Raw genomic sequence first — 24101 nt, forward strand, 5'->3', positions numbered from 1 at the left:
AAATATTCCCTGTGGGTTCGATATCCGGACTTAATAGTCCACTATATTACTTGTACGATACGTGCACTTGCGTGTAGGTTTTCGACCAACAAGTTTTTGGCGCCGTTGCCGGGGATTATTTTAATTATTTATTTTATTCTAGCTCTAGATTTGAACAATTTTCACGATTCACCCATTTAATTTTCGTTTTATTTTATTTTTGTTTTAGGTACGTTGTATGCGCAGGAGACTCGATCTTGCTAGAGAACCGTTTGATCCCGAAATCGAACGAACTTTTCGAGCCGCTAGGAGACTTCAACGCGAAAATAATAGAATGGAGGACGAAGAACGCATACGTGCAGAGGGTAATTTACTCAATGCCAACGGGAACCAAGTCCAAGACCCACCCCTTCAACTTCCATTACAGCCAGCAGCTAGGCCACGGGCACTTCAAGATTACATAATCCCGACTCATGACGGATTCCGGCCGAGCATCCAATATCCACCTATTGAGGCGCACAATTTTGAGATCAAGCAAGGCCTTTTGACGATGCTCCAAAATAACGGGCTATTTAGTGGGTTGGCAGGTGAAGATCCCCATCTTCACATTGTCAATTTTCTAGATACCTGTAATTCCCACCGTCAAAACGGCGTTTCCCAAGAGGCGCTTCAATTAATTCTTTTCAAGCACTCCCTACAAGGAAGAGCTCGCCAGTGGTTGATGTCCCAAGCCCCCCACTCTATCTCGTCGTGGCCTCAACTCCTCAACCTTTTCATGAAAGTCTATAGCTCACCCGAGAAGGACGAGAGAATCCGACGAGAAATTCACAATTTTGTCCAAGAGCAAGGCGAGCAATTATACGAGGCATGGGAGAGATTTAAAACTCTTTTGCGGCAGTGTCCAACACATGGAGTCGAACAATGGCGGCAAATCCACATCTTCTACCAAGGGATCAACGAGAATGCACGAACCGTTTTAGATGCCTCAACCGGAGGTAATTTTATGAGTCAATCGATACCGGATGCATTTATCATGTTGGATCAAATTGCACAAAATCGGTTTGCCAAGTCAAGCGAGAGGACGGTTAGTGGAGCCAAGAAAGTTCCCGGAGTGTTGGAGTTAGATGCAATTACGGCCCTTCAAGCCCAAGTGACCCAAATTGCTCAACAAAATCAACTCCTTCTACAGCACATCAAAGCAAGTCCACCACAACAAGTCCAAGCAATGGATTCTCCATGTTGTGAAATTTGCGGTGGAAATCACTACACGCTCCAATGCCAACAAGATGTGGAGTCGCTGAACTACGTCAACAACGCGCCTCGCCAATTTCAAAATCAAGGGTGGAGATCACAAGGGCAATATGGAGGAAATCAACAAGGCCAAGGATATCAAAGACCTCAAGGCCAATTCCAAAATCAAGCCCCTCCTCAACAAAGCTATCAAGGCAACAATCCACCGGCCCAAAAATCAAGCACGGATGAGATATTGGCCCAATTCATGACCGCTACCCAAGCCTCGCTGCGAAATTTGGAGAATCAACTCGCTCAATTAGCTTTGAATCAAGAGAACCGTCCGCAAGGAGCATTGCCATCGAATACGGAAGATCCTCGAAAGCAAAAGTTCGAGACGTGCCAAGCTATCGATTTCAAAATCGAGAAAAAGAAAGAAATTCAAGTCAAGCCGCAAGTCACTGTAGCCGAATGGGTTGAGCCAATCCCATATCCACAAAGATTGCTAACAAAAAAAATCGAGGTTGGGACGTGCCAAGCAGTCACCTTGAAGAACGGGAAGCAATTGGAGGAAGCCCCACGAAAAGAGAAGAGAAACACGGTAATCGAGAAGCCGAAAGTAAATGAGGAAAAAGAATCAACTCATGAAGAGCCACCATCAACGGTGCCTTCACAAGTCCCTCCAATTCCTTATCCTCAAAAGTTTATAATGAAGAAGCTCGATGCCGAATATCAAAGATTTTTGGACAAATTGAAGGAAATTCGCATAAATATTCCTTTCATTGAAGCACTACAAAAGATGCCAAAGTGGGTGAAGTTCCTCAAGGACCTCGTGAAGAAAAGTAAGAAATTGCAAGGGAACGAGATGATCCAACTCACGGAGCAAATTAGTGCAATTCTTACTCGGCCTCTTCCACAAAAACTCGGCGATCCAGGTAAGTTTACTATTCCTTGTACTATAGGAGGTAAAAATTTTAGATCGCTCATTGATTTAGGCGCTAGCATTAATCTTATGCCGTACTCTACTTTTAAAAATCTTGGGTTAGGAGAAATTGAACCGACGGCTATAACTCTTCAATTAGCCGATAGATCTTTAGTTTACCCAAAAGGTATTTTAGAGAATGTGCTAGTGAAAGTCAATAAATTTATCTTCCCTGTTGATTTCGTGATACTAGATATAGATGAGGATAGGGAGATACCTCTTATCGTAGGGAGACCGTTTTTAGCCACGTCGAAAACTCTCATTGATTGTGCTAGTGGTGATCTTACAATGACTGTGCATGATCAAACAATCAAATTCAATGTTTTTAGTGCTAATAAAAATCCATGTGATAATAATGATTGTTTTGCTATTGAGCTTATGGATTTTACAAATAATGAAAAATTTGATGTTTTGCACTTGGACAATGGGAAAGCATCTTTGAGTGCAGGAGATGATGGCGGAAACGGGAATCGGAAGGAGCAAGTTTACTTTATGGACTCAATTTTAAATCCTCCGAGAGAAAATCATACGAGTCGAGGTCTTAACGACGAGGAGAATGCAAGGAAGATGTTGCCACCCAAAGACTCGAGCAAGTCACGAGAGAAGGATGAGTTAAGCTATTTTGGTCGTAAGGAGAAATTCAAAAAGGAATTGCACAAAGGACAATTGGTGTTATTGTGCAAATCCCGTCTTTGGTTATTTCCAAGGAAGCACAAATCAAAGTGGTCTCGGCCGTGTATTATCCAAGAAATTCTTCCTCACGAGGTGGTTAAAATAAAGGAGCGCGATTCAAATCGTACGTTCAACGTGAAGCGGAGCCGGCTCAAACCGTATTGGGAAGCGAGTGAAGAATGCCAAGTGACCTCGGTCACTTTTGCTTGAAAATAAAGAAGCAATGTCCGGCTGAAGACTTTAAACTTAGCGCTTCTCGGGAGGCAACCCGAGCTTTATTGTCTTTCGTATTTTTTATTTAATTTTTCGTTTCGTTTTTAAAATCATAAGCATGCATTCTAATTTATTATTTAAATTTTATTTTTCAGGGTCGAAAAAAGTGATCGAGGGTCGAGTCGGCCGTCTGCGAGAAAAAAAAAAAAAAAAAGTTTCAGGGGCACTAATAAGAAGTTTTAATTTTGCAGGGACCCAATTGCAATTCTTCACACGGCCGTGCAAGAAAATGGCATGAATCTCACACGGCCGTGTGCGATTTTGGAGCAGCTACTGGACAAAATTGCAGTTTGGCGCGGCCGTGCGGAATGAGGGTTAAAATCTCGGACGGCCGTCCGAGTTTCGGAGCAGCTTCTGCCCAATTTCGGGAAACGGTGCGGCCGTCCGAGAAAGAGGGCAAAACGCGGGACGGCCGTCCGAGGCTATTACTGGTCGTTTTAAATTCTAAAAATTCGATTTTGTCCCCATTTCTTCCTAAACCCTTCTCTTTCATCCTCACAACCTCCCACACACAATTTTCGAATGGAGGCTAGAGCATCGAGCCAACTTCTTCAAAATCTCATCTTTCAAGGCACGCCCGAGTGCATCGAGCCGGCATCCGCCGGCACCCATTCTTGAGCCCGTGTCCGAGCCGCCGATGAAGATGAGCGTGAGAGAGCGAGGGAGGAGCACCCCGATCACATCGACCCCGACTAAATCAGGTGTTTTCTATCCTTAAACTTTGTGCTAATTTCGTTGAGGGCAACGAAAATTATAAGTTTGGGGGTGAAAAACATGTTATTTTTGTGCTTAATTGTTTTAGTTTGCATGCATTAGGTTTTATTCGTTTTTATTGTTTTTCTCGTTTTTCCGGAATATAAAAAAAAAAAAAAAAAAAAAAAATAATTTGCTTGAGTTGAATGCATCGATGATTTGTGATGATGAGAGATGATCAATGTTTGATGATGAAATTGCTTGTTTTGTGTGATAAGGATTTGATGTTTGTTTAGCTTTCGATTCAACGGGACTTAGAAGCAAATTATTGCTAGGAATCACATTTTGTGCATTGATTTGGTTGAATGTTTTGTATTTTAAATTTGGAATTAATTTGTGCTATATCATGCTATGTTCGGTTTTATAACTCACCCTAGGAAATTTATGATACGAAGTATTGAGTAGTGAGTGATTTGGGATATGATTTGGGCCTTCTTTGAACCGTTTGAGCCTTTCAAGCCGACCTTTTTATCGAAATTATCCTTAGAACCTTGATTTGAGCCTCGGAGAAAAGGTGTTCTTTCTTTTAGCCAATGTGTAAGGTAGAATAGGTGGAGATTCTTGAAAATTACCCCTTGGAAGTTCAGTCGAAATTTTTCTTAAGGTCCTTCTTCTTCTTCGAAAAAAAAAAAAAAAAAAAAAAAAATTAAATTAAAAAAAAAAAAGAAGACAAATATCTATGCTTCTATATATATATATATAAAAAATAAAAAAAAAAAAAAAAAAAAAAAAAAAAAAAAAAAAAAAGAAGAAGAAGAAGAAGAAGAGACTAGAAGGGAGAAATAAGGACTAGTTGTTGAATTATTTTTGAAAACTCGATCCATTGCCTCAAAAGCAAAAGTGGAGACTTTTGAACTTTTGAGAATCGAGTTTATTAAAGTCCGTATAGGTGAATTCATTGTTTCAAACGCCTGTCTTTCAAATTTTGGCGTAATCACCTAAATTCAAGAAGAATAGCCACACATACCCATATTTCCTACGTACCTCGAACCAAAGAGCCTAACAATTGAAAGCCACAAAGCCCCAATGATCCCAATAGCTTAATGTTCGATATTAGTAGAGTAGAATAATTTGGTGAGTATTTGGAGTCAAGCATATGCATGTAAGTATAAATTTTCTCTATTTTTAACTTGCAAATATGGGATACTTGAAGCAATTGTATGATTTGTGGTTTTTTGTAATGGTGAGTGACTAAGTGTTGTTGAATTTTGAGCTTGCGAATGTCTAAGGAATTGTCATTATAATTACAAGTTCTGAAAACGTGAAGTTGATCATTGATCTATGTGATGAGATGTTATCGTTGAGTATATTTGCTTATTGGTAGATTTTTGCTTGAGGACAAGCAAAAGTTCGAGTTTGGGGGTGTGTTAAGTGTATATTTTTACACTTTATCGTATCTTTTTATTTGAGCTTTTGGTGTGTTTTAACGATAATTGGTGCTTAAAAAGTTGATTTATTGTATTTTAGGTACAAATTGAAGAATTGGAAAAGTATGGGGTCAAAACTGCAATTTTGGAGAAAATATGGGCCAAAAGTGAAAAAAGCAGAATTCTGGAGAACAGACCGCGCGGCCGTGCGGATTTTAGGCATAAATCTCACACGGCCGTCCGGATGGGCGAGTTGGCGCAGTGAAGGAATCTTAATTGTACAAGGAAACTGCCTTCTTCCCCAAGTTTTTCACCCTATATAAGACCAAGCCAAGCACACAATTAGGGATCCATCTTTTGACGCAATTTCAAGAGCAACAAAGCAATAACGAAGAATTCGAAGACTCCAAGCAAAGATTTATCGTCTATGATTTATTTTATTTGCGTTTTTGATTTAATTATGAGTAGCTAAACTACTTATTTCTAGGATTTTATTTGGAACCCTATGTGGGATTTATGAACCCTTTTCTATGATTTTATGCAAGTTTTAATTCCGGATTATTTCTTCTACTTGTTTTATTAAGTTCATGAAACTGGCCACTTTATGCGCTTTTATGTTATTGTTAATCGCATGAATCGGAAGATCGGGTTAATAATTAGAACTGTGGTAGAAGAGCCTTTGTGGTATTAACATAGGAATATAGTTAATCTCTTAGGTAGCCATTATTGAGATTTGTGCTTCATGCTGTGTTCTAGAATTAATTGCATAGGAATATAGTAATTGAATCTAGAGTATTAGAATCGTAATACACGCGGAAGCGGGTTATGATTATTTTAGCATCTCAGGTTAATAATCCGGGTTAATTGCTTGCATAATTGAAGGAATTGGGGGAGTAATAATCACATAGGGGGAAGAATAAAATCCTAGGCTTGTCTACTTTGATTAATCTTCGTATTTTTAATTGCTTTCTTGTTTTTGTGTTTTTAATTGTTTTAGTTTAATTTAGTTTATTAATCCTTTTTCGACTGTGTAGGGTGGGCTTGATAACAATTGGTAGAATTTAGCGTCTAGGATTAGATAATTAAATATTCCCTGTGGGTTCGATATCCGGACTTAATAGTCCACTATATTACTTGTACGATACGTGCACTTGCGTGTAGGTTTTCGACCAACAGTGAGCATACGAGTTTTACGCAGGCAGCTACTGAATAAATCAATACAATATAGAATCGTAATTTATAGATACCGTAATTTCCTTAAAAAAATCGTTTTTTTTTTTTCTTTCCGAGAGCTACTACATCGGTTATGCAGACATCTTAGCCACATTCAACATTGCCACTTGGATAAAAATATATCCACATTACATTATCAAGTGGATTAAGCAAAATAATTTAAAAACAATCACATGAAATGCTAATGTAATTAACAAGTGACTGTATTAAATATTTAGGAATTTCAGGCAACTATATGAGATCAAATTAAAAACACGATTAGCTTAAACGAAAAACGAAAAACGAAAACTTGATTTGCATACGATAACCCTAACTATACAAAATGCAGAAAAGAATACGCCTAATTGAAACCTAAAACAGTTCAATATTTCAATTTTCAACCCAAACACCGAAAAATTCAATTTATTTCCACCAAATGCTGAAATAAATTCAAATTTCATGTTGCAATTTAATTAATTCTGCAACTGCCAACAACCAGTGAATGATTGTTAATAAATAAGGTAATAAATTCTAACACAGAATTCACAATAATATACAAACAAACATAAGGTTGACTCTTCTAACATTAGCTCGTGTAAGCAACTACATCACCAATCCAAAATAAAAAATTAATTAATAACAATAAAATAAGATTAATTTTCCAATCGCGAAGTGAGGAAATTAGACATAAATAAATACGGATAAATCCCGTTAATTGTTATTGAATATTGAACAGAAAAAAGAATCACGAAATTAGGGTAAAAATATAATGCAGTGTAAATTACAACCATCCTGAGGTACGGTCAAATTATAAAGATACTGTCAAATTATGAAGACAAAAGAAACCTTTTGTTTGGATAATTGCAGCCACCCTTCAACCATAAATAAATCTTTCTTATACGTCCACTTTTGCGATGTTAAATTTAGTAAAATCTTCTAGATTATATTAAATATTCTCAATTTTGTACAGGTCTCCGCATTTTGAAGCAAGATGATCATAAAATGTGTTTTTCGGCTTGTAAATATCAAATTGTAGTGCATTAGAAACTGTATTTTTGCACAAAACTAGTACAAACTAGAGAACATAACACAGAATCAGAAAAATTATGTTAAATTTAACACCATAAAGGTGGAAGTGTAAAAAACTTTATAATTGAAGAATGAATATAATTATCCAAATATAAAATCACTATATGAAAACAGAAGTTTCTTATAGAAAATAAAAGAAAAAGAAAAAATATCATTATTAATTACTCTTTTTTATTATTATTATTATTTTTTTTTTCTTTTTCTTTTTTATTATTAAATAATTACTTGACACTATAAGAATAAATTTTGGTTTATTAGTAATCGTCAATAAATTCAATTTTTTTTCTTGAACTCATTTCTTGTCCTCCCCATTTTAAATTTCACCCGCCGTAGGATTCTCCGAACTGGAGCACCGCCGCCAGTAGCAACGCCTCTCTTCTCTCTTCGGTGAACTGATTATCGCGGCTGGATTGCAAGAAACAAAGATTCGTAGTACGATTAACCAATCTCCATGACCAATGCGGTTCGCTCTGGAATCTCTGCCCACAAACTGTTCGATAAAATCACCAAGAGACACACAGCCTCACCAAACTGCAAACCCCTCATTGCTTCGCGTAGAAAGCGCCTGAATATGGTAGACCCTGTTGAATATTTTAAACAGAACGATATTCCAAGATCATGGTCGTTTAGAATATCCAGTTTGGTGACGGAAAACCGGTCCGAGGAGGCCATAGCCTTGTTCAAATCAATGCTCGTCTCGGGAGATAGGCCAAATTTTGTGACGGTATTAAGTGTGGTAAAGGCTGTCGGTTCACTAGGCTCGAAAGATTTGGCATGTGGGATTCATGGATATTCGATAAAGACGGGGTTAATTGATTCGCAGGTGGCAATAGTGACTGCACTTGTCGGTGTTTACTCTTGTTGGGATATGAGGAGTGTGTGGAAATTATTTAATCGGACACGCAATAAAGACGTGGTTATGTGCAGTGCAATGGTTTTTGCATGTGTGAGCAATGGCGAGTATTTGGAAGCCTTGAAATTATTTAAAAAAATGTTGCTTTGTGGCGTTCTGCCGAATCATGTGACACTTTCGAGTATACTTCCTGTTTGTGCTGGTCTTGTTAAACCGAATCTCGGGAGAGAAATTCATGGTTATTCTATCAAAAGGTCACTCTATTGTCACACGATTTTGTGGAATTCGATTCTCGATATGTACTCCAAATGCAGGGATTTAGAGGCAGCACTTCGGGTTTTCAAACATATGCAGAACAAAGATATGGTTTCGTGGAGGATCATGATACGTGGTTGTGTAGTAAATAATAAGCCGAAGAAAGCCTTGGAGATCTTTCGCGAGTTACGAGCTTACAGTGCGGAAAAATTAGATGAATATATCGTGCAAGAAGTAATCGGAGCGTATTCACAATTTGATGAGAATTATATCAGGCACGGATTTCACAGTCTTATACTTAAAATGGGATTCGCTGCATTTGTTCCTGTGATGACTGATCTTCTTCAACTATACGCGAAATTCGGTGATATCGAGTCCGCTAGGAATATGTTCGATGTTCTAAAACGGAAAGATCTTATTGCATGGAGTGTGATGATTGCAGTTTATGCTCAAAGCACGCAGCCAAATAACGCATTTGATATATTAAGACAGATGCAATTGGCTGACCAGAGACCTAATGAATTCACTTTCGTTAGTTTATTATTAGCTTGCACTTCACTCGATGCTATAGAATTAGGCGAAAGCGTACACTCTCAGATAACGAAAAATGGATATTCAACCAATACATTTTTGACATCTGCACTGATCGATATGTACTGCAAATTCGGAAGAACGAGGCAAGGGAAGTCCGTTTTCGATGAAAACACCACCAAAGATTTTGTATGTTGGAGCTCGATGATAAACGGCTACGCGATAAATGGCTGTGGAAACGAGGTTCTTGAGTGTTTCTCAGACATGCTGTCTCATGGGATAGAGCCGAACGATGTTATTTTTGTATCAGTTCTTTCTGCATGTAGCCACTGTGGGCTGGAGTACGAGGGTTGGAGGTGGTTTCTTGCGATGGAAGCGAAGTTTTGTATTAAGCCAAAGCTTGCACATTATGCATGCATGGTGGATATGCTTAGCAGACAAGGAAATGTCGAAGAAGCTCTTGAGTTTGTGAATAAAATGCCGATGGAACCTGATAAGAGGATATGGGGTGCGATTCTTGCTGGATGCAGAAGCAGTTATGGATGTAATGAACTTCTCGAATTTGTTGCGAAGAAACTGATTAGTTTGGTCCCGGAAAATGCGAACTACTATGTGGTTCTTTCTAATATGTATGCAGAACAGGGTCGATGGGAAGAAGCTGAGAAGCTGAGGAATATGATCGACACGAAATCGTTGAAGAAAGTTGTGGGCTACAGCTTGATTTGAGGTAAATTATAAATGGCATTCTTGTTGAAGTCATGTTTTTCGAGGTGTCTGGTTTTGTATACATCTTGATTTGGTGGTTAGAATAAGATTTACGAAGGATATCAGATTTAGTTAACGCAAAAAAAAAAAAATTGTTGGGGTTAACAAGGATTAGTTTGTACCATCTTTTTAATATATTTTTTTTAATGCAAATTTTCTGAAAATCTTGATATTTTTTTATTTATTTAATAATTTTCGCTTCATTTATAGCAGTTATAACTGACCATAAGTGTGTATTTATTAGAAGTCTACATGTAAATCTATTGCTTCATTAAAAGGGTTTGTAACTTCCCTAATTAACGGGCATTTAATTTGCAATTTAGATAAAACTACGGCTCTCTTTTTATTTACAAATGCAAAAGAAAATAAGAAAGACGAGATAAAATGAAAGGTGCAGTCCTCGAAGTAGTTCTCGTTAGTGCAAAAGGCATTCAACGCGCAAGTTTCGTTGGTAACACAATTTGCGGAATATATTTGAATTTTTCGTTTCATTTTTCTCTTACATGTCAAGTATTTTATTCTGCTGAAAAACTACTAACATTTTGTTGTAATAAAATGACAGGCGATTCGGGTTATCATGTTATTATTCAGTGCGGTAATCAAATCTGCAGAAGCAAGACTTCGTCAGGTGAATATTGAAAAAAAAATCTCGGTTTTATTGACATTTTTGTTAACAGTATTTCACTCGTGCAGGAAGTTTCGATAAAATATACTGGAACGAGAAATTTATATTCGAATTTCCAGTATCCGAGTTAGACTCTTTGAGCCACCTTAACCTCAAAATTGTGAAAGAGGGACATTTCAGTGATCGAAAATTTGTCGGTGAAACCATGTAATAGTTTCGCAAAGAACCTTTTACTATTTTTATGTTTTATAATTATGCGACGTTATATAATCTTTTTTTTTTCTTTTTTTTTTCTTTTTCGGGACAGAATATTCCTCCGAAGAATAATGGTGGAGGGAAATTACAAAGGGTTGATAGATATGAATCCATGTGCATTTAATGTGGTGCTCGAAGACGACACTTACAAAGGGCAGATAACGATTGGATTGAAATTCATTCCAAACGTAAGTTCGTTTGTTTTCAGTACTCTTTTTCACGTTTGATTTGAACACAATCACAAGCGTATTTTTTTTTATATATTTTTTATTTGCAGACTGTTTTACCGATGGAAATAAACGAATTCGTGCACGAGGAGAATGATATAGGTGAATCGATTTTCAAGATAATTACAAGTGTTTGGCAAATGCAGTGGTGGAGGCTTTTCTTTGCTTATAGGAATAAGAATTTTATCGATAAACATAAAGATAATTAGGAAGCTAATTAACGACGAAGCGAACAAATATTTTGGAATCGAAGATTGAAGTTATTTTGATCGGTATGAAATGATCATCGATGATATTATACCTCATTAATCGATGATCATCCAACGATTATTAATTAATTAAACAAATAAATATGTTGATAATATTTCATTCGTGTTCGAGATTTTGTCGCAATATTTGATGAGTGTTGACAATTAATTAATTAATTAAACAAATAAATATGTAAATAATATTTCATTCGTGTTCGAGATTTTGTCGCAATATTTGTTAAGTAGTTGACTAATTCACTTTTGAGATTGACTTTCATTTTTTAAATGTGGCTAAGGGAAAGTCAATTACCATAACTTTGATTCAAGTTACATTAATAAGTCTTAATCCCATTTTTTAATTTTCTCAATTTCCTCTTGTTTTTCATATTGTGGCTGACTAAAATAACTCTTTAATCATATCAAGAATCAAATTTGAATTATTCTTCAATTATTGAGTAAATAATGAAAAACACCTAAACTTAGGCTAAATTACGAAAGCACCCCCACCTATCCATAATTACCAAAACTCCCCTGGCGATTGTTTCCATTTTACACCGACTCTCATGTAGTATGATTTTTCACGGAATCTTTTTTATTCCAGGGAATACTTCACGAAAAATGTAGATTATATCCCTACAGGCGTGATTATCATTCACGGAAACTTTTAGTATTATCATTACCCAGTTGAGGGTAATTTTTTTCTTTAAAAAGTATCATAAAGAAATGTCACGTTTGCAGGGATAGAATTGACATTTTTCGAGAAATATTACGTATAATCAAAAAGACTCCGTGAACACTCACACCGTGTAAGAGGGTCGGTGCAAGATTACAACAAATGTCAGGGGAGTTTTTATAATTACAAATAGATGATGACATTTTTCATAATTTAATCTAAGTTCAGAGAAATTTTCGTAATTTAGCCTCGATTATTTTGTAACGCATTTTGTTTGACTCATGCCCCACTCAATTGCACGTTCACTAGCTATGTGTGAACCAAAAAATATGATGGTATGCACGTCTATAAGTTGGACCTAAAACATTTGGTGAAAAATCGTCCTTGTTTATTATCTTATATTATTTATGTTTTGCGTTAATAATTGAATTAATAAATTAAATTGTATGGCTTTGTAAATACATATTCTAACCACATACATAAACTTAAAAAAAAGATTAGTATTAATTAAATCACAATCACAAGATTTTTATTAATTAAATCACAACGCGTCGCAAAAATTAAGTGGGCTAATACGTTTTAAAGCAAGTAGAGACAATTGTTTTTACTTTAATCAAATCAAATATCAAATGGAAATAGATAATATACTAATTATTTTTTTTATGCGTGTGTTCTTCATTTATACGTGTGTGTTGTAGTGGTTAATGATAAGATTAACTTTTTTCTTTCCGTAAATAGCACTTAACCCCCTGTACTTCGAATTTTGTGCACATGACAACCTTGTACTTTCAAAATAAGCACATAACCTCCTTATTGGGAAGATTTTTTTTTGTAAGTATATGCTTATAATAAAATACAAGGGGGTAATGTGCTTATATTGAAAGTACAGGAAGTCATGTGCATAAAAGTTCAAACCATAGGGAGTAAAGTGTTATTTACCTTTTCCTTTTGAATTTTTTTCTTATATAATTTATTTTCTTAATTACAGACCGACCAAATAAAATAATTTCATTATAGGACTAAATGGAAATTAACAACTTTTTTTTTATAAATTATCTCATATTCTTCAACACATAGCAACTAGCATGAACCATGATTAGCTGCCGGTGGGTTCATGGAGAAATTAATTAATTAAAAAAAAACAACAATTAATTAGTATTAAAATAATATAATTATTACTTTAATCAAATTGTACTAACATAACCACCATATATATAATTATTTCTCAACTAACATACATTACAGCACGCCTTCATATTATTAGAGTACTTTTTCAGCCAAGCACCACTTCATATATTTGTCTTTCATCACAACTCAAAAAATATTCAAGAAAATTTCTGATAAACAACTTTTCTTGATTTAACGGCTTCTATTTCAAGATTCATAAAAAAAGGGTTTCTTGACGGAAAAAGAGATGTTTCTAACGGCAGCTTTCAATTCCCACTGTTCAAATTCAAAATTCTGTCACCATTAAAAGGTATCTAAAGCAGTATACCGTTGCTTTCCTTTCTAACGGCCGTTATGCCTTTTTTCTTTCCATTTTTTTTTTATTTTAATAATTCAGTTCACTATCTCTAGAAACTTTGCTGCACATGCATCAGAGAATTATTCATATAAAACAGTGACATTTGCTTCTTTTTCTTGAAAAAAGAAGAAAAAAAAAAGATCGAATATTTTCCGATTTGCCATTTCCCGGTAGTATTGCATTCAAACATTCAATTTAAAAGAAACCCTTTTCCTGTATTCAAATTTTGTTCAAGATTCTTGAATCTGTGTACTAATAAGTAAAAATTCTTCGGCAGGTCGATTATATTTCAAACTTACGAAAAAACTTCAAAATAGTGGAACAAATATTTAATTATCATCAGAGAAATGGACAGCAGCACATCAACTTCAGACGAGAAATACGAGATGGGATATCAGCCATCGCCTTCATCGGTTGACCAAACAGACAATTCAACGGCGGGGTATTCGGTTATGAGTGTCGAATCTTTTGCTTACTACAGGTCTAATTCCGGGGCTTCGGCTTTCTCGGAGCACACAGACGATAATAGCTGCTCCGAGATAGCATCTCCCATTAGCTGGCAAGGACTTAAATCTCCAACGCGTATCGCGCTTTCGAGATTAGGTATGAGGCAGCTTAATCACGGAATGGATGAAGAGGTTATGGATTTAGGTGAGACTTTTTTTTTTTTTTTTTTATTTGATCATCAAGATTCCATGTAACAAGATTCCTTTTTTTTATTTTTTTATTTTATTTTTATTTTTTAAATTATTACAGAGCTGGAGTTGATGAAGGAGAGGTTTTCGAAGCTGTTACTAGGGCAAGACATGTCTGGAGGTGGGAAAGGTGTCTCGTCTGCTGTCACAATCTCGAATGCCATAACAAATCTCTACGGTAAATTTCCAATACACACGTATACATGAGGATGTGTGTAAAATATGTATCGTAAACGATAATTTGTTACATTTTTCTATCTCTTTCTCGTCTGATTGATGTTTTACGACACGGCAGCTTCAATATTTGGTCAACACCAGAGATTAGAGCCTCTGCAATTTGACAAGAAAATGATGTGGAAGAGAGAAATGAACTGCCTTTTATCTGTATGCGATTACATCGTCGAATTCAGTCCATCGTTACAGCATCTAAAAGACGGGACTACTATAGAGGTAAAAAAAACTCTTCCCTTCAAATATATATATATATATATATATATATATATATATACATACACACACACACACACACACATATAACAGTGTAAGTAAAACATCCCCCCCACAATTGCAGGTTATGTCAAGTAGGCCAAGATCAGATATTTACATCAATCTGCCTGCCTTACGAAAACTCGACGCAATTCTCCTGGTAATTAAAAATAAAAAATAAAAAAATCTTTTTTTTTTGCGACAAAAAAGGAAGCTAATTAAATATGGTGTTTTGTAACTGCAACAGGATATATTGGAGAGCTTTCAAGAGACGGAGTTTTGGTACGCAGAACAAGGGAGCATATCAGCAAAATCGACTCGTTCGGGATCGTTCAGAAAGATTGTTCAGCCACAGCCTCAGCGCAAAGAGGAGAAATGGTGGTTGCCGGTTCCTTGTCTCTCTCCCGACGGACTGTCTGAAAAGTCGAAAAAACATTTAAGACAAAAACGAGACCGTGCGAACCAAATCCACAAGGCTGCAATGGCTATAAACAGTAGCATTCTCGCCGAAATGCAGATTCCAGAATCATACATGGCATCACTTCCTAAGGTACTTTTTCATAACAAACACGGAAAAATACACGACTCGAAACATAGGATAATTTTTAATTTTTTTTTTTTTAGAGTGGAAAAGCGAGTGTGGGAGACACAATCTACCGCCACATGTATAGTGCGGAAAAATTCTCACCTGATCATCTGCTCGACTCTCTCAACTTAAGCTCTGATCTTGAAGCGCTCGAGCTTGCGGATAAGGTTGAAGCCTCGATGTACACGTGGCGCCGTAAGATGGGGATGACGCATTCGAAATCCTCGTGGGACATGGTTAAGGATCTCATGTCTGATATCGACAGGACCGACAAGAATCATATACTTGCAGAAAGAGCAGAGACTCTCTTGTTCTGCTTGAAGCAAAGATATCCTGAACTTTCGCAAACTACATTGGATACAAGCAAAATCCACTACAACAAGGCAAGTTTCGTATCTAAATTACAAGCATAAAACAAAAAACAAAAAACAAAAAAAAATATAACATATTTATATAAACTGAACTTGTTCGTACAATGTTGTTTGCAGGATGTAGGACAGGCAGTGCTGGAGAGCTATTCCCGAGTATTGGAAGGTTTGGCATTTAACATCGTTGCTTGGATCGATGATGTACTCTTTGTAGATAAAACCCTGAAAAATCAAGAATAGGAAGTACGAGACGACAAAAAATTGACGTCGGCATTCGTAACTATTTATCGAATGGATGGCCAACTTTATCAATGTAATATCCCCACTTTTGCCTTTTTCAAAGACTCGTCCCTTTTTTTTTGTACAAGAGACAGTAATTATCTCGAACTGCATATACATTATCTGACATTTTTTTACTAAATCTATTCTTTGGAAATCATATATTCGGATTTCACTATATATAAATGCAGCTCAATCGTTTCTATATAAATGTTACTTCCTACGTCCATGTTAACGTTGCATGCATTTCTTTGGATCTTCAATAATGCTACGTCAGTCGTTATTACAAAAAACACTACCGATCCTTATATCAGCTCTAATGTAATGCTAATAGCGTCTTAAATATTACAAAAACGGCAGTGGCTTGACGGGAAACGGAAAACGGATGAAAAAACCATAAAACTCCAGTAATATTCCTTAATGGGTCAAATTCAAATCTATAGGAAATGCGGAATCGCCAAAATAACTGCTCTAGAAACTGAAGCGGTATCATTTTACATTTTACAAAGTGCATCATGAAATGTCGATTTTCGGATTTAATGAGGAAAAAAAATAACTGTCACTTCCAATTCTAGCATGCGTACCATCTCCAGCATGATGGTACGCATGCTAGCATGCTGTAACATCTCCAGCATTGTGTTTGGTTAGTAAAAAACTATGCCTTTTGACAATTAAAAAATGGTTCGCTTAAGCCAAAATAACTAGACGAGCATTAAGAGCTCAAATAGAAGAAAGATCGATATCGTAAAAATAGGATTGATCATAAATGCTAACAAGAAGAAGAACGAACTAAAGAATGCAAATCTTAAAAAGACGACTGCGGTCATAATAAACTCTAGGTTAATTTGAAAAGCGGATTAGAAAATTATGAATCAAAATGTTACGAGTACTCATGCAACAACCTTTTTATCGTCACCACATGAAACTAAGACCAACAGCATATCCTCAAAATATTTTACAGCAAGGTAGAAGTTTTCGGCTTTGTAGACTCCAAAAGTTCAAGAACTTTTCCTCCGTCACAAGTGAAATAGATAGATCAGGCCGGATTTCTTAGGCAAAACTTCCCAATGTTGGCTACGATCTAGATGAAGTAAAGAAAATAGAGTAATTGGATTCGAACTCCGCGTAGCCATTTGTTTGGTCAAAGATGTTATACAGGACATAGCTTATCGGCAATTTGCAAAAGTTGCTTTATTTAGCTACAAAGCAACTCTGACAATATCCGCTATGTAACATCTTTGGAGTCAAACACTTAACTAATGGTAATCCATTTACAACTATTGAATTCTATAATATACTTCATCTAAATTTTACCCAACATCGTAACTTTTGCCCAAGAAGTCCGTCCCGATCTAACGTATTATTCATTTATGAGCACAGATAAGTTCGTGAACATTTAGAGCATTATTAATGCTTGATGCAGCCAATAAAAAAGTTAAGTCAAATTTCGCTAGACACGTGTAGCAATCTTGACCAGAAAGGAAACCAGAGATACTACGTACATGCACATGAAAAAACGTGAAACCTTAGTGTGTCGTGATACCATGACACTCCGTATAGTTCAAAATTAACGGGTCATAATATATAATTCAATGCATGATAAGCAATGAAAATTCGATGTTGAAAAAAATTATAAGGTGGTTGAAAATGAAAAATGAAAATTCATTTGCACGTCGTAAAGTGGGAAACTTATGAATCCAAAACAAAAGAACCCTAGTTGGTGTAAAGACTAATCGAAGCATTGACTCTCCATCATTATTCACAAAGAACTCATCTTGAAAACCTGCATGATCAAAATAGCAGCTACGTTACGACAAAATGTTCCCCGTGGGGGGACAAGAACAAGATCGAGATCCTATAAGTTACACAGAATTACAACTCCGATCATCTCAGAGATGATCGGAATCCGATCCCATTTAAGAACATAGAAGATCAAATTCAATAATACATTTGAAAACAGAATAGATCTCTGCCTGTTTTCGATACAAATCATAGTGTATATCACTCCAACAATGAATCAATCCTAAACAAATTTTGCAAGAACAAAAGCAGCTGAAATCATAGGAAAAAATCTTAATTCAATCAATAAATCAGAACAATAACCCTAAAAAAATTGGGAAAAAACAGAAGAAAACTTAGTGTGTGTGTGTGTGTGTGTGGAGATGTACACAGAATTACGCGTCTATATATACACAGCAAACCCTAGTGGATTTACTGCCGCGGGTTACAGAGAATCCACAGCTAATGAATGGAAAATCATCGAAATTAGGGTTTTTCATAATCTGTCGAGATTTTATTGCAGCGCTTACTAATTAATGGAAAATGATCGAAATTAGGTTTTCATAATCTGTGATGGGTTTGTTACCTTCTATATGCTCTGGATAAGAACGACGTCGTAGCCGAATTCAATTCCAACGGATATCCAAGTGTTGTGATTTGCAATTTCACCCTCAGAGATTATATTAATTGAGTTTGCCCTCTTTTATTTTCTCTTTCGACTTTAAAATCTTCGTGGGCCTGGCCCAATAAATTGATTCGAATTTTATTTTAAAATGAATTGTATTTGGGTTTGAGTCCATCAAACATTACATTTATAAATTTTAATAAAAGAATTACTAAAATATTCTTGACATTAATTAATTTATAAATAATTAATTAGGAGTGATAAATAGTAAAATTAAAAATAATACGACTAATACTTCATTAAAAAATTAAAACTATTATTATTATTATTATTATTATTATTATTATTATTATTATTATTAGTAGAAGAAGAAGAAGATTTGTTGAAAGCTTGAAGAATAGATTTGCATGTAGCCATGGCCGAATTGTCTGTCACCTTTCTTTTCCTGCAAACACTTATTGCACCTTGAGTGTGTGTGATATATGTTTAATATTTATAGATGGAAAAAAGGAAAATAATGTGAGGGATATGGACTAGAGAAGACACAAAAGTGGCATGAATATATATTTGTTCATGGTCTTTTCACTTTTGTACTTGCTATAATTTTTACGGTAAATTACGATCACCTCCCTGAAGTAAATTGTAATTATAAAAAATCTATTCTTCTACAAAAATTATTTATGCCCCCTGCAATTTTTAAATTTCTTACATCCACACCCTATAAAAGGGTGTTAATGTAAGAAAGCTATAAATTTCAAGGGGTGGATGCAATTATGAGAAAATAAGGAGTTTTTTTCCTGAACAGTCCTTACCTTAAGGGTGAAATTAGGTGACCCTATCTCAATTGACTGAGATCTGAATTCAATTGCCAACAATTGTTGGTTCGGACATGTCATATATGGTTAGTCTAGTGTAATTTACGTCTATCGTATAGTTTACAAGCTATTATACGAGCGTGTATGTTTATCAATTAATTTATATAATTAGCTGTGAATTCCTTCATTGAAAAAACAAAAAAAAATCTTAAATGAAAATAAAATAACCGAGGAGGACTTAAGTTTGACCTTTATCCACAATTTCCATTTAACAAAAAGAAAACCCTCTCTTAAAATCAACTGCAATAATAATTAATTACTTTGTCTAAAAATTTCACATATAAAATATTATTTTTTAATATTTACATTTTCTATAATCCACGAATAAGAAAGAACACTCACCAATTTATTTATTTCTCCGCCCTTCCTTCCTATTATCTGCTGAATAAAGCTTCAACCTTTTACCATAATAATCAATTCACCAAATTTTTTTTGTTGGTCACTAAATTTGAAATTAATTACTATTTTCAAGCAAGTTTCTTGAAATTGGTAGTAGCGCCACCCACTTTGAGATCTGGAAACTACTCTCAGTTTGGTAAGAAATCTCAGTTTTCATCTTATTTTCTTGATTCTCAGTTTGTTAATTGCTATATTTCTTGATAAAGATTGGATTTTTATTTGCCCTTATTTATTCAGAGGGGTTTGCTGCCGTTGAGCCAGCTGCTTTAATCGGGTTAATGTATGGTAATTTGCAAAAGCAGTTTCTTGGGTTTTGTTTGGCTGTTGCCTAATTGAAATTTTCAGTTGAAAAAATTGTTTAAATCGGACTAAATTGTTTGCCCTAATTTGCTAAAGTTTGCCCCTTTTCCCCTATTTACCACAAGTTCTTGGGGGCTTTTACTTTAGTTAGCTAAATTCTCCTTTTTTCTTGATTGGATTAGGTTTTAAGGCTTCAATAATTCCCAATTGTAGTGTGTGTGTGTGTGTGTGTGTGTGTGTGTGTGTGTGTGTGTGTGTGTGTGTGTGTGTGTGTGTGTTTATTTTTTTAATTTTTTTTATTTTATAAACTTAAGAAAATTGGGGATTTTTTAACTTAGAATTTGGAAATGGATTATCCATGGGAAAACGGGTTCTCGAGTGGCAATGTAGTGCAAGTTCTTTCGGGCAACCCTACGAATACTGGAAACGAGAACATGGGTCCCACGTTCGAGGATCAAGCAATGTGGGCCACAGAGGATGACTACGGTTTGTGGAATGCAGAAGACGCGAGGCAATCTCAATCCCGTTTGGAAAGCGATCAGCCACCGAACAAAAGGTCTAGAACCTTCCAATCGGTGGATCTAGAATCTTCCAACCGGTCAAAGGCAATCGGGAAAATGTTCTACAAGACGAAACTATGCTGCAAATTCCGAATCGGGACTTGTCCTTACATCACCAACTGCAATTTCGCACACAACATGGAGGAGCTCCGAAAGCCGCCGCCCAACTGGCAAGAAATCGTTGCCGCCGCCGCCGCCCACGAGGAGGAGCAAGGAGGTGGAGGAGGTTTGACCTCCGGTCAAAGGGAGGAGTATCAGATACCGATTCTTGGGGTTGGTGACGAGGCGCAGAGGAATTACAAAGGGCGCCACTGTAAAAAGTTCTATACCGAAGAGGGGTGCCCGTACGGGGAGAGTTGCACTTTCCTGCACGATGAGCAGTCGAAAACAAGAGAGAGTGTGGCGATAAGTTTGGGCCCCGGTAGTGGTGGTGGTGGTGGATATAGCAATGGCGGCGGTGGATATAGCAGTGGCGGTGGTGGAGGATCGGTATTGAAGCCGTCGAATTGGAAAACGAGGATTTGTAACAAGTGGGAGCTCACGGGGTATTGTCCCTTTGGCGCCAAGTGTCATTTTGCTCATGGAGCTGCAGGTATATTATATATAACATCTATTTCTATTCCAATTGTGCTTGCAAATTCAAATACGGTTTTCGAAGTTTTTCTTGTGGCATTTATAAGTTTGCATGAGTTTTATGTGAAATATTAGATAGAATACAATTAATACTATTCTCGATACACTCGTATAGTGGTGGAAGTCGGACGGATCGGATCGGAATTAGCATTTCCGAAAAGAAAAAAAAATTGATTTTTTTGCAAGTGAAAAACTAATTCCGATTCCGTTCGGGAAAAAAAAATCGAAAAATGGAATGAAAATACTTTTTAATCAAAAAATTTCGTATCGGAAAATTCCAATTTTTAGTAACCTAAAATATAAAATGCATAAATTGTAATTCGGAATGAAAAATTCTGTTCGAAAATCATGCATGTCTTTTTTCCCTTATTAATTCCATTCGAAAATTACTTACTAATTTACGACAAGTTAAAAAAAAAATCTTCGTGAAAAAAATAAACAGAACTGAGCCGTTATGGTGGAGGACAAATGGAACCAGAAGTTCAAGATTCTTCGAATCTTGATGCCAAGCAAGGGACGGGGCCCACTGCAGCTTCGGTAGATACGGTTCTTCGTTCGGAGGGTTATCATATTGGAGTTCAATCGCAGAGATTAATGTCGAACGCGATACAGAAGATCGGGCAGAGATCATCCACACAGAAATGGAAGGGGCCAGACAAAATTAGCAAGATATATGGCGATTGGATCGATGATCTTTGACTACTTGACAAGTTAATTATTGCTAATCGGGTTTTTGTATTAGGATAAATGTGCTCGATTATTCGTTCGGTTTTTGTTGCTGTTGCTGTTGTTGTTGTTGTTGTTGTAATATAGTTTTATTATAAACCCTTCTGTATGGAATGATTGTTTTGTTGTTCAGTGTGTATTAAAACTCCTGGTAAATTACGAAACCCCCCTGAACTTCGGTCAAATTATGAAAAACATCCCACTTATCCGTAATTAAATACTAAAAGTCAATATATATTTACTTTTAAATATTTTTACATAAAATTTATGTAATTCGATTATTTACCAACCAAGTTGTATATTTAGTTCGGTAAACCGTATGAAATGTTGGCGTATCGAAATTTCGGTTCAATTTTTACCGAATTAACATCCCTATATTTTACCTTCGGAGGGGTCTTTTCGTAAAATAATACATAGTTGAGGAGGGTTTTTGTAGGTTGATCATAACTTAGGGGTTATTTGCATATATATATATATATATGTATATATATATATATATATATATATATATATATATATATATATATATATATATATATATATATGTATAAAATATTTTTTTAAACGGTCAAAAGTCAAAACACTCAAAATCCAGCCCTAATATTTCCCAACCCGGTCGCCACTTTTAATCTCCGCCGCTCGCCGCACGCCGCCGGCAACAGGGCCCAGTCTGCTCAAGTCCGCCGCCGTCAACACCAGCGCTCCATCGCCCCACCGCCGTCAGCTGACGACAGGTCAGTCTTTTGTATATCAATATGGAAATAATAATAAGGGTCTTTGCTAATATTCTGATTCTTCGATTTTGATTTTGCTATATTGAGATTTGATATACTTTTTTTTCCAAAGAAATCGATTCATGTGCAATGTGAAAGAAAAAATGTGGCTAAGTTAACATAAATTAGAATTCTCTGTCGGAAGTTGTATAGTGGGGATTATGGAATATTTACACAACTTGAAGAATGTTAAACATTCTCTCAAGCCAGACTACAACATTTATTTAGTAAAAAGAAGGAGTTTTTGTGTGTGTATGCGTGTGTGTTTGTTGGAGTGGGTGAAAAGTGTGTGTGTGTGTGTGTGTGTGTGTTGGAGTGAGTGTGTGAAAAGGGTGTGTTTGAGTGTGTGTGTGTGTGAAAAGGGTGTGTGTATTCGTGTGGTGTGGGTGTGAAAAGTGTGTGTGTGTGTGTGTGTGTGTGTGTGTGTGTGTGTTTGTGTGTGTGTGATTATAATGGTTCAATCGTTTCGAATTTTACTCATATGATGTATAATTTCTTGTATTCGAATGAATCGAAAGCGCAGAGTCGGGAACATATTAGCGTTCTTGAAGTCAATAGAATGAACAATTTGCGATCCCTTTTCCTTTTATCTTCGTCTTTTTCTCGTTGATATGTATGTTGAGTAAATTTTTGGTTATGATTTATCTAATACGATAATCAGGTGTTGCGAAATGGCAACTAATAAAGGAGACGAATCGAGGAACAAACCACAACCCCAATTAATAAAGTTGGACAGGAATTCCAAATTGGTAAACCGGGTTTTTTTAACTCCGTTTTATAGTTCCGAAACATGTTTTTTTTTTTTTTTTTTTTTTATTTATTTATTTATTTAATTATTTCTCGACAGGCTGAACAAGTGCTTAATAAAATGAGTAAACCTAAATCCTCAGCGAACGATAAACCACCGGTACAATTGGAAGCACGCTCTCCTTGGTCAGTTAGCTCCATCGACTTTGCATATAATGATGCAGAATTTTTATGTGTAGTTTTATTTAATTGAGTTTTTTTTTTTTTGATTATTTTTTCTTTCCCTAGGCTTGGTTTAGGTGCAACTCTTCCGACCGAGTCGAAATTTACTCATTCGGATAATCCCGTAGAAAGAAAATTGTTTTCCATGCTGAACGATGGCAAAAGAAAAGCCCGTTTAGTAGAGGAAGATTTGGCGACGTCGGCGAAGAAAGATGAAAAAGACGATGAAAAAAGTAGTGACGATGATGATGAGATGGAAAGTAGAACCCGAACATTTTCCAAGAGCAAACCTCGGATTTTTAATCCACTTCTACATGCGACAAAAACGAAGCATTGATAGTTTGCATACGTGATCTTTTTATTTGTTGTTGTAAATGGATTTCTTGTGTTTGGCAAATTAGGTACACTGTTACGTATATCCGACTCCGTTTGAATCATTTACTACTGTTTTGCTCTTCAAGAATCAACACATAATGAGGGTGTAAACGAATCGAGTCGAGCTGAATTCATGCTCGAAAGAAAAATTGAGCTGCA

General features: G+C 35.9%; 5 protein-coding genes and 1 long non-coding RNA gene across 10 annotated transcripts; 5 read left to right on the forward strand and 1 right to left on the reverse strand.

Moving 5' to 3' along the window:
* Nucleotides 1-7829: 7829 nt before the first annotated feature.
* On the forward strand, nucleotides 7830-10728 carry LOC105963808 (pentatricopeptide repeat-containing protein DOT4, chloroplastic). Of its 2 annotated transcripts, none has more exons than XM_012988276.2 (3): nucleotides 7830-9923; nucleotides 10524-10589; nucleotides 10655-10728. In XM_012988276.2, exon 1 carries the CDS (start codon nucleotides 8009-8011, stop codon nucleotides 9920-9922), a length of 1914 nt encoding a protein of 637 aa, XP_012843730.2. In that variant the 5' UTR covers nucleotides 7830-8008; the 3' UTR covers nucleotide 9923; nucleotides 10524-10589; nucleotides 10655-10728. The 2 variants fall into 2 exon arrangements, with proteins under 2 accessions (XP_012843730.2, XP_088670661.1); XM_088814535.1 differs by lacking the exon at nucleotides 10655-10728 and adding an exon at nucleotides 10285-10412 and having other exon boundaries at nucleotides 10524-10533.
* LOC105963810 (Calcium-dependent lipid-binding (CaLB domain) family protein) lies at nucleotides 10346-11277 on the forward strand. Its single transcript, XM_088815064.1, has 5 exons — nucleotides 10346-10412; nucleotides 10524-10589; nucleotides 10655-10793; nucleotides 10894-11029; nucleotides 11119-11277. The coding sequence occupies exons 1-5, from the start codon at nucleotides 10346-10348 to the stop codon at nucleotides 11275-11277; spliced, it is 567 nt and encodes a 188-aa protein (XP_088671190.1).
* Nucleotides 11278-13230: 1953 nt separating this feature from the next.
* On the forward strand, nucleotides 13231-16133 carry LOC105963811 (rop guanine nucleotide exchange factor 2). 2 transcript variants are annotated; one of them, XM_088814538.1, is made up of 8 exons: nucleotides 13231-13466; nucleotides 13792-14165; nucleotides 14271-14387; nucleotides 14505-14659; nucleotides 14781-14855; nucleotides 14943-15245; nucleotides 15320-15664; nucleotides 15770-16133. In XM_088814538.1, the coding sequence occupies exons 2-8, from the start codon at nucleotides 13862-13864 to the stop codon at nucleotides 15887-15889; spliced, it is 1419 nt and encodes a 472-aa protein (XP_088670664.1). In that variant the 5' UTR covers nucleotides 13231-13466; nucleotides 13792-13861; the 3' UTR covers nucleotides 15890-16133. The 2 variants fall into 2 exon arrangements, with proteins under 2 accessions (XP_088670664.1, XP_088670672.1); XM_088814546.1 differs by lacking the exon at nucleotides 13231-13466 and adding an exon at nucleotides 13566-13684.
* On the reverse strand, nucleotides 14975-18366 carry LOC148772492 (uncharacterized). The gene is made up of 4 exons (XR_016029927.1): nucleotides 18294-18366; nucleotides 15756-17711; nucleotides 15384-15654; nucleotides 14975-15111 (listed from the first exon to the last, which is right to left on the reverse strand). It is a non-coding gene; the product is annotated as an uncharacterized LOC148772492 (long non-coding RNA).
* Nucleotides 18367-19569: 1203 nt separating this feature from the next.
* On the forward strand, nucleotides 19570-21989 carry LOC105963812 (zinc finger CCCH domain-containing protein 12). Of its 3 annotated transcripts, XM_088814603.1 has the most exons (4): nucleotides 19570-19742; nucleotides 19844-19891; nucleotides 20245-21058; nucleotides 21542-21989. In XM_088814603.1, the coding sequence occupies exons 2-4, from the start codon at nucleotides 19889-19891 to the stop codon at nucleotides 21796-21798; spliced, it is 1074 nt and encodes a 357-aa protein (XP_088670729.1). In that variant the 5' UTR covers nucleotides 19570-19742; nucleotides 19844-19888; the 3' UTR covers nucleotides 21799-21989. The 3 variants fall into 3 exon arrangements, with proteins under 3 accessions (XP_088670729.1, XP_088670732.1, XP_012843736.2); XM_088814606.1 differs by lacking the exon at nucleotides 19844-19891 and having other exon boundaries at nucleotides 19588-19742; XM_012988282.2 differs by lacking the exons at nucleotides 19570-19742; nucleotides 19844-19891 and having other exon boundaries at nucleotides 20165-21058.
* A 416-nt stretch (nucleotides 21990-22405) lies between these two features.
* LOC105963814 (pre-mRNA-splicing factor CWC22-like protein (DUF3245)) lies at nucleotides 22406-24004 on the forward strand. The gene is made up of 4 exons (XM_088814562.1): nucleotides 22406-22559; nucleotides 23260-23347; nucleotides 23446-23531; nucleotides 23634-24004. The coding sequence occupies exons 2-4, from the start codon at nucleotides 23270-23272 to the stop codon at nucleotides 23902-23904; spliced, it is 435 nt and encodes a 144-aa protein (XP_088670688.1). The 5' UTR covers nucleotides 22406-22559; nucleotides 23260-23269; the 3' UTR covers nucleotides 23905-24004.
* The last annotated feature ends 97 nt before the right edge of the window (nucleotides 24005-24101 follow it).

This window comes from Erythranthe guttata, chromosome 2 (assembly GCF_056151865.1).
Source record: "Erythranthe guttata isolate IM_541 chromosome 2, IM_541, whole genome shotgun sequence".
Lineage (NCBI taxonomy): Eukaryota > Viridiplantae > Streptophyta > Magnoliopsida > Lamiales > Phrymaceae > Erythranthe > Erythranthe guttata.

What these genes read in the sequence shown, in the direction of transcription:
- LOC105963808 (XM_012988276.2), top strand. Translation starts at nt 8,009, where the DNA reads ATGACCAATGCGGTTCGCTCTGGAATCTCTGCCCACAAACTGTTCGAT.
- LOC105963810 (XM_088815064.1), top strand. Translation starts at nt 10,346, where the DNA reads ATGAAAGGTGCAGTCCTCGAAGTAGTTCTCGTTAGTGCAAAAGGCATT. An exon ending in TCAACGCGCAAGTTTCGTTG is followed by an intron (nt 10,413 to 10,523) that starts GTAACACAATTT and finishes ATAAAATGACAG; the next exon opens with GCGATTCGGGTTATCATGTT. An exon ending in AAATTTGTCGGTGAAACCAT is followed by an intron (nt 10,794 to 10,893) that starts GTAATAGTTTCG and finishes TTTTCGGGACAG; the next exon opens with AATATTCCTCCGAAGAATAA.
- LOC105963811 (XM_088814538.1), top strand. Translation starts at nt 13,862, where the DNA reads ATGGACAGCAGCACATCAACTTCAGACGAGAAATACGAGATGGGATAT. An exon ending in TGAAGAGGTTATGGATTTAG is followed by an intron (nt 14,166 to 14,270) that starts GTGAGACTTTTT and finishes AAATTATTACAG; the next exon opens with AGCTGGAGTTGATGAAGGAG. An exon ending in AAGACGGGACTACTATAGAG is followed by an intron (nt 14,660 to 14,780) that starts GTAAAAAAAACT and finishes CCACAATTGCAG; the next exon opens with GTTATGTCAAGTAGGCCAAG.
- LOC105963812 (XM_088814603.1), top strand. An exon ending in TTTTGCTCATGGAGCTGCAG is followed by an intron (nt 21,059 to 21,541) that starts GTATATTATATA and finishes AAAAATAAACAG; the next exon opens with AACTGAGCCGTTATGGTGGA.
- LOC105963814 (XM_088814562.1), top strand. Translation starts at nt 23,270, where the DNA reads ATGGCAACTAATAAAGGAGACGAATCGAGGAACAAACCACAACCCCAA. An exon ending in TGGACAGGAATTCCAAATTG is followed by an intron (nt 23,348 to 23,445) that starts GTAAACCGGGTT and finishes ATTTCTCGACAG; the next exon opens with GCTGAACAAGTGCTTAATAA. An exon ending in TTGGAAGCACGCTCTCCTTG is followed by an intron (nt 23,532 to 23,633) that starts GTCAGTTAGCTC and finishes TTCTTTCCCTAG; the next exon opens with GCTTGGTTTAGGTGCAACTC.